Source organism: Mirounga angustirostris, unplaced genomic scaffold (assembly GCF_029215605.1).
Source record: "Mirounga angustirostris isolate CCGP_5_RB_7025 unplaced genomic scaffold, mMirAng1.0.hap1 SCAF_6, whole genome shotgun sequence".
NCBI lineage: Eukaryota > Metazoa > Chordata > Mammalia > Carnivora > Phocidae > Mirounga > Mirounga angustirostris.
In genome coordinates this window covers 23,617,343-23,631,363 of record NW_026991714.1, presented here as the reverse complement: position 1 = coordinate 23,631,363, position 14,021 = coordinate 23,617,343, and the positions used below count along the sequence as shown (strand labels likewise).

Genomic DNA, 14,021 nt, shown 5'->3' with positions numbered 1-14,021 from the left:
ATACTCTTAATGATGGAAAACAAACTGATGGTTACCAGAGGGGAGGTGGGTGGGGGATGGTTAAGTGGGTGATAGGGATTAAAGAGTGCACTTGTGATGAGCACCGGGTGTTGTATGGAGGTGTTGAATCACTAAATTCTATACCTGAAACTAATATTGCACTATATGTTCACTAACTGGAATTTAAATAAAAACTTTTTTAAGAAGAGTGAATACATGTTTAGTGTATGAGAAGATTAGCCTTCCTTATAAACATTAAAGGGACATATTAAAAATACAGCTATGTATACTTACTGTAATTGTGAAGTAATGTACATTCATACCTAACAACTATATAATGAAAATATCTTCTTCACATATGTCAGGAAAAGTTAAGCAGAAAAGCATAAATTATAGAGCCCTCACAAATTTTTCTATTTCAAATTTCTGAACAGAAAGAACGAGAGAAAGGTTCTAATTTGGCCTTTATGTTTCGGCTGCCTTTTGCTGCTGGGAGGGTGTTTAGCATCAGTATGTTGGACACTCTTCTCTATCAGGTATGCAGTGTTTCTTTTTTCTCTCTAAAATGTTTATTCTAATTTCATTTAAATTTTATTAAATGAATAATACATCTAGTGTTTCTCATGGAGCTGTTAACTTATAATGGGCCCTAGAAGTAATTCAGTGTTTCATTTTGTGTATTTAATGACACATGTGCCTATGAAACATTGTGTAAGGAAATTTTTCAGAATAATGAAAGATTATTTTTCAGAGTAATCTATGAAATAATTTTTAGTCATTCTTTAGCATCAGTGTCCTACAGTGTTTTTTGTGACATTTTAATATATTTTGCTTATTACTGTAAGCATGTTACCAGAGTAAAAAAAGAAGGTAAGAACAAAATGACTATATTAAAAAAAAACAACCTTCTTCATAATGCACATTTAAAAAAAAATAAGACATCAAAATGATGTCAATAAACTGATAAACATATTTTAAATATCTGCTAATTACCACCTACTTTAGAAAAAATATAAAAAGATCCTGCAACAACTAAGAACCATTTAGTTTGTTCCTGAATGCCAAACTTTAAATAAATAAATAAATAAAATTGTCATTTGATCATAGCTAAGAAATTTATAGAGATATTATTTTGCACCAATATATTTTAATCTTTTTTTAACTCCACCAGATACTGAATAGCACTAATATTTCATATTCTCTGATTCAAGTAATCAGACAATTTATAAATATTTCTATTAAGAGAAAACAGATATTCATGGAGTTTTAAATTATTTGATAATTTTAATCTCAAATTAAGCATTCGAACATTTTGTTGTGCTATTTTCTTTTTGATTATGTATTTTATGTACCCTCTTCTGCAATGCTTGGCTGAATAAACTAATCTGAAGATGGCTAAAGCTTTTCTACTGGCCTTTGGGCTAATTATGCCCAGGAATATGCTTCTAGCAATGTCACAAACCATCTGCTTATGTCAGATGAGTGCAGGAACAAACGCAGCAAAGGAGAATAAGCACTCCTGTTCACCCTAAACTTTCCAGACACATTATCTGGGCACTCCAAGAGGGGGGCTTCCACCCCACACACCATTACCACACACATACTTCTGATCTCTTAGAGAGGGGATTGGAGGGGAGGAATTGTTTGAAGAATGATGCTGAAACTGAAGATTTTACGTCAATAGCAGTCAAATGCTTGATGTCATTATGCACCAGTGGTTTTCAGATTTTTTAGCCCTGGTATCTTATGTTTAAATAAAATCTCATGAGAAAGTCTAATAGATGGACTAAACAGAAGAGGAATTGTTCTACGGAAGTGGAATGCAATAGTTCTTTCTTTCTCTTCATTTTTACCTTATGTTATTTTGTTGTAAGTACACAAACAGGAGTTAATTTTTTCTGAAGCTACTGCAGAAAGGGTGAAGCAGAACAATAATTTTCAAAGTAGTAACTGCTTATTTAGCTTTGCCTGACGTCAGACAAGATACGTTATGTTTCATGTTTTCAGATAAAGAGTACTCATTTATTGATTAAAAATAAATATTAGAAATCAGATATAATTCCTAAAAGTGCCTGTCACCACTGCTCTTGGTGGCCTCTGGTTAGTTCATGTTATAACTACCAGGATACTAACACACCTCAAAACCAAACTGCCCTTTTCTTTGGCCTGAGGAAAGGGAATGGATATGGTTCCTTTGTTCTTGTTTAGAAGGCAGGATTTAGTTTTCTGATGCTAGCTGTTGGTAAAATAGTAATGAACAAAGGAGCCTCGTAAATTTATTTAAAAGGTATTAAAAAAATATTTGCGATGCAAAATAACTAGATGGGTATTTAAATTTTTCATTTGTTTGACACTTGAAGATTAAATTCAAGACAGTCATTTCATACAATCTATGAAATAATTATTACATGTTATGGTGAAGTGTGCTTGTATCTGTTGAAAGTTTTTCTTTTCACTCAGAACTAAGAATAAATTCACGAAATTGAAAGCATTGTTAATACTCTGTTGAGCAGTGTTCTAGCAATATATCAAAACATATCTTATATACTAGCACATCAGATAGTCTGATAATGATATTTAATACTAAATTATTAATTCATTAATATTTAGATTTACTGAAATATTAGAAATTTAATCTACTAGCAAAGAGCTTAATCCTAAAAAACCTTTTGGAATTGAAAATTTCAGTTTTCAAGTTTTTTTTATATTCTCTATTTTAGCTCATAGTTTTTTGTTATTAAAAAATCTAATTAAAATCTGTTTTATCATGGGGCACCTGGGTGGCTCAGTTGGTTAAGCGACTGCCTTTGGCTCAGGTCATGATCCTGGAGTCCCTGGATCGAGTCCCGCATCGGGCTCCCTGCTCAGCAGGGAGTCTGCTTCTCCCTCTGACCTTCCCCCCTTTCATGCTCTCTCTCTTTCATTCTCTCTCAAATAAATAAATAAAAATCTTAAAAAAAAATCTGTTTTATCATGTCTAATAGTACATAAAACTTAAGCATGTCCAGGATATTCTAGTGAATAATTATTCCCCATATTTCTTCGTGGACAATTTACCTGTACCTGTGTATTTAAGACACTGAGAAGATAGATTTTTACTTCCTTTTTTTGTGGGGGTTTAATGATGTGTTATGAGAAGTAACCTTTTAGAAATGGTAAGATGTTCTCATTGAGCTATTCTGTACATTTCATACACATAATAAATACATATGTTGTTTATATTGCAGTCATTTGTAAAGGATTATATGATTTCTATCACCAGACTTCTGTTGGGATTGGACACTACTCCAGGATCAGGGTTTCTTTGTTCCGTAAGTTAATATTTGCTGGAATAGAAGATTGTTCTAATAGATATTTCTGAAATCCATCTATAATGTACTTTGGCTAATATGTGCTCAAAGAATATCTTCACAGTTTTTTAGTTCTTTAAAAAATTTTCAGAGACAACATTATTTTAAATTAATCATGAAAACAGCCATTCTATACAAAATTCAGAACAAGTGTTTTTTTTTCTAGCTGGCATTTGATACTGATGGTTTCTGACATAAGATGCCACACTGTTGAGGAAAACAGTGACCATTAAGTTTAATCCCACCTCTTTTTTTTTTTTTATAAATGAATATACTTTATCCAAGTGTATTCAATGAAACGACTTGCCAACATTTCACATTTATGATAAGCAAAGGGGGACTAGTACTTATGCCTCTGTCTGGGAGCCCTAGGCTCATTTTGTTACACCCTTTTGTCAACATGAGCATTATTAGGACTTTAGATGGACAATTTCTTTTTGTGCTGGAGTGTCTTTTGCATTTGAAAATTTGTAGCATCAGCAGACCTTGTCTGCTAAATTCCAGTAGCAGCTGTAGTCATTGCAACATTCCAAAAAGTCTACACCTGTTTTCCAACACCTCCCAATTACGAGTGACTACTACTGTCTACCGATACTGAACCAGCACAGTGTTGTGCTGCCATAAATGCAGTAGTTGGTCTTCTGAAGTTTGTGGAACCCCGGGGATAAGCTAAGGTAGAGTCCCATAAATAAGTTCAGTACATGCATAAGCACTTATGAAATGTCACTTTGAGATTTCAAAATATTCATACATTTAGCCTTTAAAAAATGAAAAATAACCCCTGAGGTTTTTTTTTTTTTTAATAACTCATGTATCTTATAGATGAAAATCACTGAGGATGACCTGTGGATCAGAACTTATGCCAGACTTTACCAGAAGCTGTGCTCTTCTACCGGAGATGTTCCCATTGGAATCTACAGGACTGAATCTCAGAAACTTGCTACATCTGAGGTTTGGAAATAACAAAATTTTCCAGTTTTAATGATTACTCTGATTGACTATAGCCATTCCTAATCTTGGAAATGGATTTCTAAAAAAAGTCGGAAAGTGAAAAAGAATGCTCTCTGAACACAAGTGTCAGTTCTCAGAGGCAAAAAATTTAAGTATTTGTTGAAGTAAACTATATCAGAATTCCCTAAAATGTTGTTGGCTAAGGGACTCTTCTAGAGTTTGTGAACTTTGGGCTCTGAATGCCTTCTGTAGGTCTAGGATTTTGCATGTCTGGATTGTCAGGAAGCAAATTAATTTTAAGCAACCTTCTGACATGTAAGGGCAGTTTTCAGGGCAAGCCATATAGCTTTTTAATATACTCCTTATTTCACATATACACATTTGGAAGGAAGTTAAACAAAGTTAGTAAGCATTGAAATTCACATTTCTCAAACTCTAGATTAAAGACTACTCTGAAGCCAAGATAAAACTCTAGGAGTACTACCAGACCTTCCCAGAGGAAAGCTCAGTATTTTTTTTTTTTAAGATTTTTTTTTTAAGATTTTATTTATTTATTTGAGAGAGAGACTGAGATAGAGAGAGCATGAGAGGGGGGAGGGTCAGAGGGAGAAGCAGGCTCCCTGCCGAGCAGGGAGCCCGATGCGGGACTCGATCCCGGGACTCCAGGATCATGACCTGAGCCAAAGGCAGTCGCTTAACCGACTGAGCCACCCAGGCGCCCCGGAAAGCTCAGTATTTTTAAAAGCAAACTAGAATCTGTTAATATGGAACAAAATTTCCAATGGCTTCATACAGCTAAAAACATCCACACTGATGTGGCCACAGTATGTGGTTCTAAATAGTTTTTATATCCTTGGTAAAACATCACCTTTTAAATTAGATTCTTTTATGAAATAAAAATTTTGGATAAATACACTATCCTACCAATATTTATAAAATTGTTTACTATAAATTATGGTTTGTATTCTTGAAATATTTTTCTTCTCAAATATCTTAAAGTTATTCAAAATTTTGGTTAGCCATATCTATTTTTGTCATATGCAAAGTTAACTAAGAGGCTCAGATCTGTTATTTGCATTTTAGTAGTCCATGCAGCCATTAAACTGGTTTATATTAAAATCACTGAATCCATATATAGCAAAAAAGAGCTTTATAGAAAGCATATGAGCAAAGGAGTGGATTTTTGTTTACTTGCTAAAATTTATGGTTTGACATTTAAATAAGTAATATTGGGGACAGCAGGAAATCGTTCAGTTTTTCTGAGATGCTTTCTAGCACTTTCACTGTAGATCAGGCATGCTAAAAGGAACCTTATTGCCATCTCTGCTACTTTGTAGGATAGTTTGGCTAGATATGCCTAAAATTTTAAGAATACTGTATCTAAAAAATTAGTATTTGATTAAAGGTTAAGAGAAGACAAGTGCTTTCACACTTAAGCAATTAACCACTTATTTGAGCTTGTTAAGTATAAAGAAAGTTTCCATTCACCAGAGTATTATTATGCTCTTATGTATAGCCTATGTGAATTTGAACATAGTAAATTCTGCCCTTGGTCAAGTTCATATTCATGTCATCATTTTATATTATTAAGGAACTTTGTTGTGTGCTGTTTACATTATAGTAGGGAAAGGATAATTGATGGCAATAATTGTGTTGCCATCACAGAGCATTTAACATTACATTTTGGTCAGTTCTTCCCATCACATAAAAAGATCCTTCAATAAAATGCTTATAAATCCCCCAAACTCTAGCTTGTATGAAAAACACACATCTTTGGGAAGATAAAAGGAAACTAAGTTAAATAAAGATAACTTCTGTCTTCCTATATTGAATTCAATTCATCTTTTGGCACATATATTTTTACTTAAATTTTATATTCTGCCTATTGTGTAAAAATTGAGGCAACCTAAATAATTAAAGATAAAAATGAAACCATCAAGGGGCGCCTGGGTGGCTCAGTCAGTTAAGCGGCTGCCTTCGGCTCAGGTCATGATCCCAGGGTCCTGGGATCGAGCCCCGCATCGGGCTCCCTGCTCAGCGGGGAGCCTGCTTCTCCCTCTCCCTCTGCCTGCCTCTCTGCCTACTTGTTCTCTCTCTCTATCTCTCTGTCAAATAAATAAATAAAATCTTTAAAAAAAATGAAACCATCAAGATTTTTTACAACACAATATATTAATAGAGACAGAGAAATTAATGTTATCCTACATCTAAAATAAACTGAGTGTTACAGTTGAGCCAGAATTCTACTTTTACTTTCCTGGTAAGGCAAAAATAGAACTGTTGAATTATATAGTAATTATAGTCTGATACATGAAAGGATAAAAGTTAATCTTGAGAAAGATTTGCTATTAAAAGAACATGTATATTATAGGTTTTCTTATTTAAAAGGCTTTATATAACATGAAGAACAGTGTCTATCTTCAATCAGAGTTTTACAAGATACAAAAGTGCCATTAAAGTGAATATCCTTTAAGTTAATCTTTTATTTTTTTTTTAAAAAGGACATCAATTAAATAATAACACAAAGACATTGGATTTTGTATGAAGAGGAAAATTTTTTTTCCTGATCATGTAAAAATAAAGAATAAGACCTTAATGTCTCTCATGAGATGAAAGATGGGCTCATACATTCCACCACCTTTCTCAAATATCAGATGGTTCAAGAAAAGTCAAGCGTTAGAATTCAGGTGATTTATCTTTGCCCCACGTGCCAATTTTCTCTTACTTTAATTAAAGAAAGACACCGATTTCAGAAGGTAGAAACTTCATCTAATAATTAGAATTGAAGAGTCTAACGTATTCTTGCATAAATGGCTGTCAGATTCCCATTCCCCCTCACAGTTCACACAGCTGTAGCATGCAGGCAAAGATTGAAGGTTTGTTTCTATGGCGAGAGGACACAGATACTCTTTGGATTGAAGGGACAGGTGAGGGCAATAATACCACACTAAATTCAGAGAGCTAAGTGAAAGGTCTATTCTGTATACTGTACCCTTCAGCAGCAGATTAGCGATCTTCCCTAGGGAATCCGAACAATCCAAGTGAAATGCCTAAAGATGTAGACATGGGACATTCAGTAATCCGGTGGTCACCTTGAAACTCAATAAAAAAAATCTCACCCAGAACTTTCAATAAATTTTATTAGTCCCCTACTTTTAAGTAGAAGACAACTAAAAATTCCCTATATTGGGAAATAGAATGAACCACAAAGGCACAAAATAAACAGGAAAGAAAAAAACATGTAAGAAGGGCAGATCATTGAGGAAGAAGACAATTTCAAAACATGAAATAAAGTATTTACCCAAGAGAAATACAAATATATCCACCCAAAGATTTGTATACAAATGTCCTTGGCAGCATTGTTTATAATAGCCAAAATTTGGAAACAACTTAAATGTCCATCAACTAGTAAACAGATAAGCAAAATGTGGTATATCCATACAATGGAATACTGTTTATCCATAGAAAGAAACTACTTATATGTGCTATTACTTGGATGAACCTCAAAAATACTAAGTACAGTGAAAGAAGGCGGATACAAATTGTATGATTTCATGTTATGAAATGTCATAAAAAGTAAATGTATGCAGACAGGAAGCAGATTAGTGATTGCCTAAGTCAGGGGGAGGTGGAGGAAATGGGAAACCAGTTAATGAACATGATGGGGTTTATTGGGGTATTGGAAATATTCTAAAACTGCTTTATGGTGATGATTATGCAACTTGGTAAATTTACTAAATATCTCTGATTTTATATTTGAAAATTATAAATGCCAAATATGTATCAGTAAAATTATATATTGAAAAGCTAGAATTAATATTATTAGAAAAATAAGATATTACTGGGGCACCTGGATGGCTCAGTTGGTTAAGCAACTGCCTTCGGCTCAGATCATGATCCCAGGGTCCTGGGATCGAGCCCCACGTCAGGCTCCTTGCTCAACGGGGAGCCTGCTTCCCCCTCTCCCTGTGCCTTTTATGCCACCTGCTTGTGCTCTCTCTCTCTGTCGGGTAAATAAATAAAATCTTTAAAAAAAAGAAAAAGAAAAAGAAGATATTGCAAAGATGAAAGACGAACAGGAAACTGAATTTTTATCTTTTTTTTTTTTTTTGAGAGATAAGGAGGAGATGGGATGGGCAGAGGGGGAGAGAGAATCCCAAGCAGGCTCTGTGCCCAATGCAGAGCCCCATGCAGAGCTGAGATCATGACCTGAGCCAAAATCAAGTCAGATGCTCCACCAGCTGAGCCACCCAGGCGCTCCAGGAAACTAAAGGAACATTTAGGAAAAAGAAAACCTTGGGAATTGAAAATATGATAGCAGAGGTAAAAAAAGTTAACATCATAAAGTTGAGGAAATCACCAAGAAACTAGAGCAAAAATTCAAACATGGAAACAGTAAAGAAAAGATAAGATTAGAGGACTAGTCCAGGAGGTCTAAGATCTGAATCATAACACTTCCATACAGAAAGAATACAGTAAGATATCAGTGTCATAATTTAAGAATAATCCCAGAATAGTAGTGTGTTAATTTCCAAATGGGAAGGGTCACCAAATGCTCAGTATAATGAATTAAAATAGACTCACATCAAGACACAGCACCATAATATTTCAGAATATTGAAGCAAAGGAGAAGGTGCAGGAGGAGAACAAGGGGTAGGTCACATGCAAAATATATTTGGGATTTTTCAAAAGCAACACTGTAAGCCAAAAGACAATGGAACAATTCCCTCAAAATCTTGAGGGAATATTTCCAAACGAGAATTCTATATTCAGCCAAACCTATCAAACTTGTGTAAGAGTAGGATAAATCATATTTCAACATTGTCTCCAAAAACATTCTACCATGCCTGCTTCCTAAAGAAACCACTCCCACCAAAAGGAATGAATACACTGAGAAAGGAATCATGGTATGGAGGAAACCATACATTTTATGGAATCCAGGCAACAAATATGAAGCCAAGGAAATCCCCAGGATGGCAGTGAAAAGACCATCAGACCTAAAGGAACCTGGAATGGGTTAGAGGATTTCAGAGAGATTTCTTCAGGAAGATGAAATCTATAGAATATCTTGCATATCTCAATGTCTTAAAGAAAGATTAAACAATTGCCAGAGATCTCAGGGTGAATTACGTACATTTATAATTAAGCAATTATAAAAATAACAAAGTTGTTAACTTTAGGAATATATTATCACCACCACCACCACCAACAAAATGTATGCAGGAAATTAATAGTAACAATGTTTCCTGTATAGCTCATCTGTAAATTGCACTTAGTCATAATGTGCCCTCAATTTTGATCTAACCAGAATTACACTTGAACAATTTTGAAATGATGAGAGATGGCAAAGGTACTGGAATAGGTGGAAAAGATTAATTTCTTTTCTTCCAGAGTGTGAAGTGAAGATGAAGGCAGAAACTGAAAAAAAAAAAAAAATCAAGCATGTTATAGAGAAACTGAGATAAAGACCTACATATGCAGCTAAAAGAGATAAAAGTAGATGTGTCCTAGGGAAATAAAAATGATCATGGTGGAAGCTTCTATTTTTCAAAACAAATCGTAACATTTTCTGACAACACAATGTATTTATAACTAATAAAAACAACTAATAGATTTATAGTCATATGGTAGTTGCATTAGACATTGATCATTTTTTCAGATTATACTTTTAAGTATTAAATTCTGTCCTATTCTATGGATAATTTTTTATTAAGTGCCAACATTTCATATCAGAACGTGGTAGGAATAAACACAGGTAAAAACGAAGCCTTGCTTCCTTATTTCATGGAGTTTAAAAAAATACAGTTTAAAAGCCGATGCAGGATTTCATGCCACATCATTTTCTAGTGTGTCTTCTCATGTTCTATGTATAGAAAAAAAGCTATTTAGCTTTGTCTGTGGGAGTAGGGGAAACAGTCAATACTTAGAGCAGATGTCTTTGGGAAGACAAATGATGATAAAGAATATTTATAATTAAAATTATAAAATGTACAAAAGACCTGGAATACAATCTCAGTTTTTTGGTGGGCTGAATATTGGTGGAAGGAGAATTCATACAAACACAAAGAATAAAGTGGAGGTGCATACAGTGACTCAAAAATCAGTCCATGGATACAGCTATATTATAGGGTGCAGCTGGATCCTGCCCCTTTTTACCTGGTTGTATATCACCTTGCCAGAGCTTCTACCACCATCTATATATGTCTGTTTAAGGGAATCTTTATAAACATCAGAATCTCCTGGTTCAAAAACAGGAGGCATAGGGACTAATGCAGCTCTTGATGACAAAGAGGAACTATACTTCTGTCCATGATCCTTTATCCACAATTCTGAAATCCAAAAAGCTCAGTAAATTTATTTTACCTCACTTTATTTGGGAAATTTTAATATTACTCCCTGTCAAGTGAATATTCTTACTTTTCATTGCAGATATATTATTATTTTTATTGTGAAGTTTATTATTAAATTTTATTATTAAATTTATTATTTTTTATTATGAAATGCTACCCAATTTTTTATTATGAAATGTTACCCAAATGCTAGGGACATTTCCTACCATACAGTATATGGTATAGTACTACCTTTCCAAAATCTGATAAATTCTAAATTAATAAACATATTTGTTCCTATGGTTTTTGGTAAGAAAATGTGGAACTGTATTTACCTCCAGTTTTCCAGTGTACATTTGCTTGAAGTGTACTAGAACCATTGAAAATTTTACTAGAAATTAGAGATCATTTAAAAACATATTAAAGTACCAACATCTTTTCAATGTACACAATAAATTTGTGAAATATGTTACTCTGATTGTTAGTCACTTTCTTTTTTTTTTTTTTATTACGATTTTATTTATTTGACAGAGAGAGACACAGTGAGAGAGGGAACACAAGCAGGGGGAGTGGGAGAGGGAGAAGCAGACTTCCCACCGAGCAGGGAGCCCGATGCGGGGCTCGATCCCAGGACTGAGCCACCCAGGCACCCTGTTGGTCACTTTCATAATAGCAAATCTTAAAACTTTAAAGCATTTGATATAATGGAATAATCATTGATTTTCCCATCTACCAATCATTAAGTCCTTACTCTTAAACTGGAACATAGTATTTTTAAATATATTATTGAAATTAGTTTATCTTTTGCAAAATCACATTAATAAAATTATTTTAATAAGGATTGAGATAGGACAGTTTTGGAATTCTAGCTGCCCACTCTCTCCCATTATTCACTCAAGCAACGTTTTTATTCTCTTGGGCCATGTGTTAAGAATCCTAAGATAAACAGTTTTAAGGAGCCTATAATCAAATGTTTATTATGCTTTTTTTACATTTGTATCAACAGTTAAAAAGGTAGATAATTTGCGAGACTTGAGTTATGTTACACCAAAGAATATAATTGAACATTTTATTTCTACTTATTGAAAAATGAATAGGATATTATTCCTTAGAATTGAAGACTAAGATAACATAGCTTGTATTGACCCTCAATATTTGAGAGTTATATGGTGACTGGGAAGGTCAAATTTTAGACTTCGCAGCCAAGGTGAAAGCTCAGAATATTTCTATAAGCTAATTAAATTTATACATCAGGGAAAAGCAATCTTATGACAATATCTAAATTTAAAAGTATTAAATTTTAAAAAACAATTTTATATGCGACCTAAATTTTAAGACAGTACAGATATTAATGCCAATAATGGTTATTGAATGCCAGTAATTATGTCCAGTATTCTCTCATGAACTTTATAAGCTCCTGTCAATTGTTTTATTTTCTCTACCAGTACCACTTTTTTCTTTTTTTTTCTTTTTTTCTTTTTTCTTTATTTATTTTTTTAAAGATTTTATTTATTTATTTGAGACAGAGAGAATGAGAGACAGAGAGCACGAGAGGGAGGAGGGTCAGAGGGAGAAGCAGACTCCCTGCCGAGCAGGGAGCCCGATGCGGAACTCGATCCCGGGACTCCAGGATCATGACCTGAGCTGAAGGCAGTCGCTTAACCAACTGAGCCACCCAGGCGCCCAGTACCACTTTTTTCTATCAAAACCTTAGAGAGATAATTTTACTAAACAAACAGACAAAAAATAATCTAACAGGAACTTTCTGCTACACTTTTATTCCTTATCTACTTTTATTCAGAAGCCCTGTAATAAATAATGAAACACATAATTATAAGTGTTAAGGGGGACTTGTCAGATTTTGTCCTTGTTGCTGACTGTTTCGTGTATGTATTATTTAGTCATTGTTTAAACTGTATTTTGTGTGTTTCTTTTTTTCCCTCCTTTTGTGTCAGTCTCGAGAAACAGCATCACAAGTAAGTATTTTTGTCTCCCTTTCCTCAAATAGTTTAATATGTGAATTCAGAGCTGTTAAAGGGAAAGAGAATTGAATTCAGTATTTCAGATGTTAAATTAATTAAGCTGAAGTGTTATAAATGTTCTATTTTCAAGTTAGCATGTCTATATTTCCCTAATAATATTGCAAGTTCATTTTACCTGTTTGTCTTGAAATTATGTTTGTATATTAATCCAATCATATATTTTACTGTGTAGTGTCATTACCTGCTCGTCGCTTACTGGCTGTGTATTGTCTGTCTGTCCTTGAATGAGGTACCCACCTTCAGTGCAATCAACTGAGACTAAAAAAGGGTTGGCAGTCATGGGATGTGAAACTTATCTTTCCCCATGCTACCTATGTAGGCTGGTCCTCCTAGAAAGGGGTATAGGAACAATAGGACCTGGGATGGCTTTCTCTAGTACACTTTTTTTTTTTAAAGATTTTATTTATTTATTTGAGAGAGAGAGAATGAGAGACAGAGAGCACGAGAGGGAAGAGGGCAGAGGGAGAAGCAGACCCCCTGCTGAGCAGGGAGCCTGATATGGGACTCGATCCCGGGACTCCAGGATCATGACCTGAGCCGAAGGCAGTCGCTTAACCAACTGAGCCACCCAGGCGCCCCTCTCTAGTACACTTTTTAACGTTGATTTTATTCTTTAATAATTTTAATTTATTGCCATTAAGAAGCCATCAGTTTAGTGTTTGATAACATTGATCTGGGCTAATAATTGATTTGTTACAATAAAAATAAAATTCTTAATAATATATATTATGCATACATATGCATATGCATGCACTTATATTCCTAAAACCTAAAACCTAAAATGTATGCATATATTATGCATACATATGCATATGATGCACTTATATTCCTAAAACCATGATATTATCTTCATGGGATTTGTATTTTTAATTTTATTTTCCGTTTTCTTCATATAAACTATGATAAATAATTGTCATTATGTTCTTAGCACTTAATGCAGACTCCCAAGCATAAATATAATTAATGAAACCATTACAAATATAAATATTTTCCACTTTAAAAATTGCATTTTGAATGTCAAAGCAATGGTAGAATTTAGCACATTAAGTGTAAAGCTTGTGTGCCAAAGTTACCATCTAAAAGTACACGTTGATTTAAGAAAAATAAAATTAAAAAAAAAGAAAAAGAAAAAGAAAGCTGCAAGTCTATTTTTGAACTTGTTGGAATTTAGAGAAAAGTTCTATATTCATAATATCCACATTTTTGATGTAATGACTGTTAACTACATCATAGATTTGAATCCATATAATAAATGCAAATTTTGTTCATTAAATTCTTTTAAACATCTTAAATTATTTATTTATGATTTTATGAGCTATACCTCTATTATATTTTTCAATATTCTTATT

At 33.6% G+C, this 14,021-nt stretch overlaps 1 protein-coding gene across 1 annotated transcript in view; it reads left to right on the top strand.

The window, feature by feature from the left end:
• The window catches only part of KCNT2 (potassium sodium-activated channel subfamily T member 2), a 224,905-nt gene that overhangs the window by 191,120 nt on the left and 19,764 nt on the right, over positions 1–14,021 (top strand). Inside the window, exons 19-21 of the mRNA XM_045876372.3 lie at positions 435–536; positions 3,228–3,311; positions 4,173–4,301. Of these exons, the coding sequence (XP_045732328.3) occupies positions 435–536; positions 3,228–3,311; positions 4,173–4,301 (315 nt within the window). The remainder of the gene's footprint in view (positions 1–434; positions 537–3,227; positions 3,312–4,172; positions 4,302–14,021) is intronic.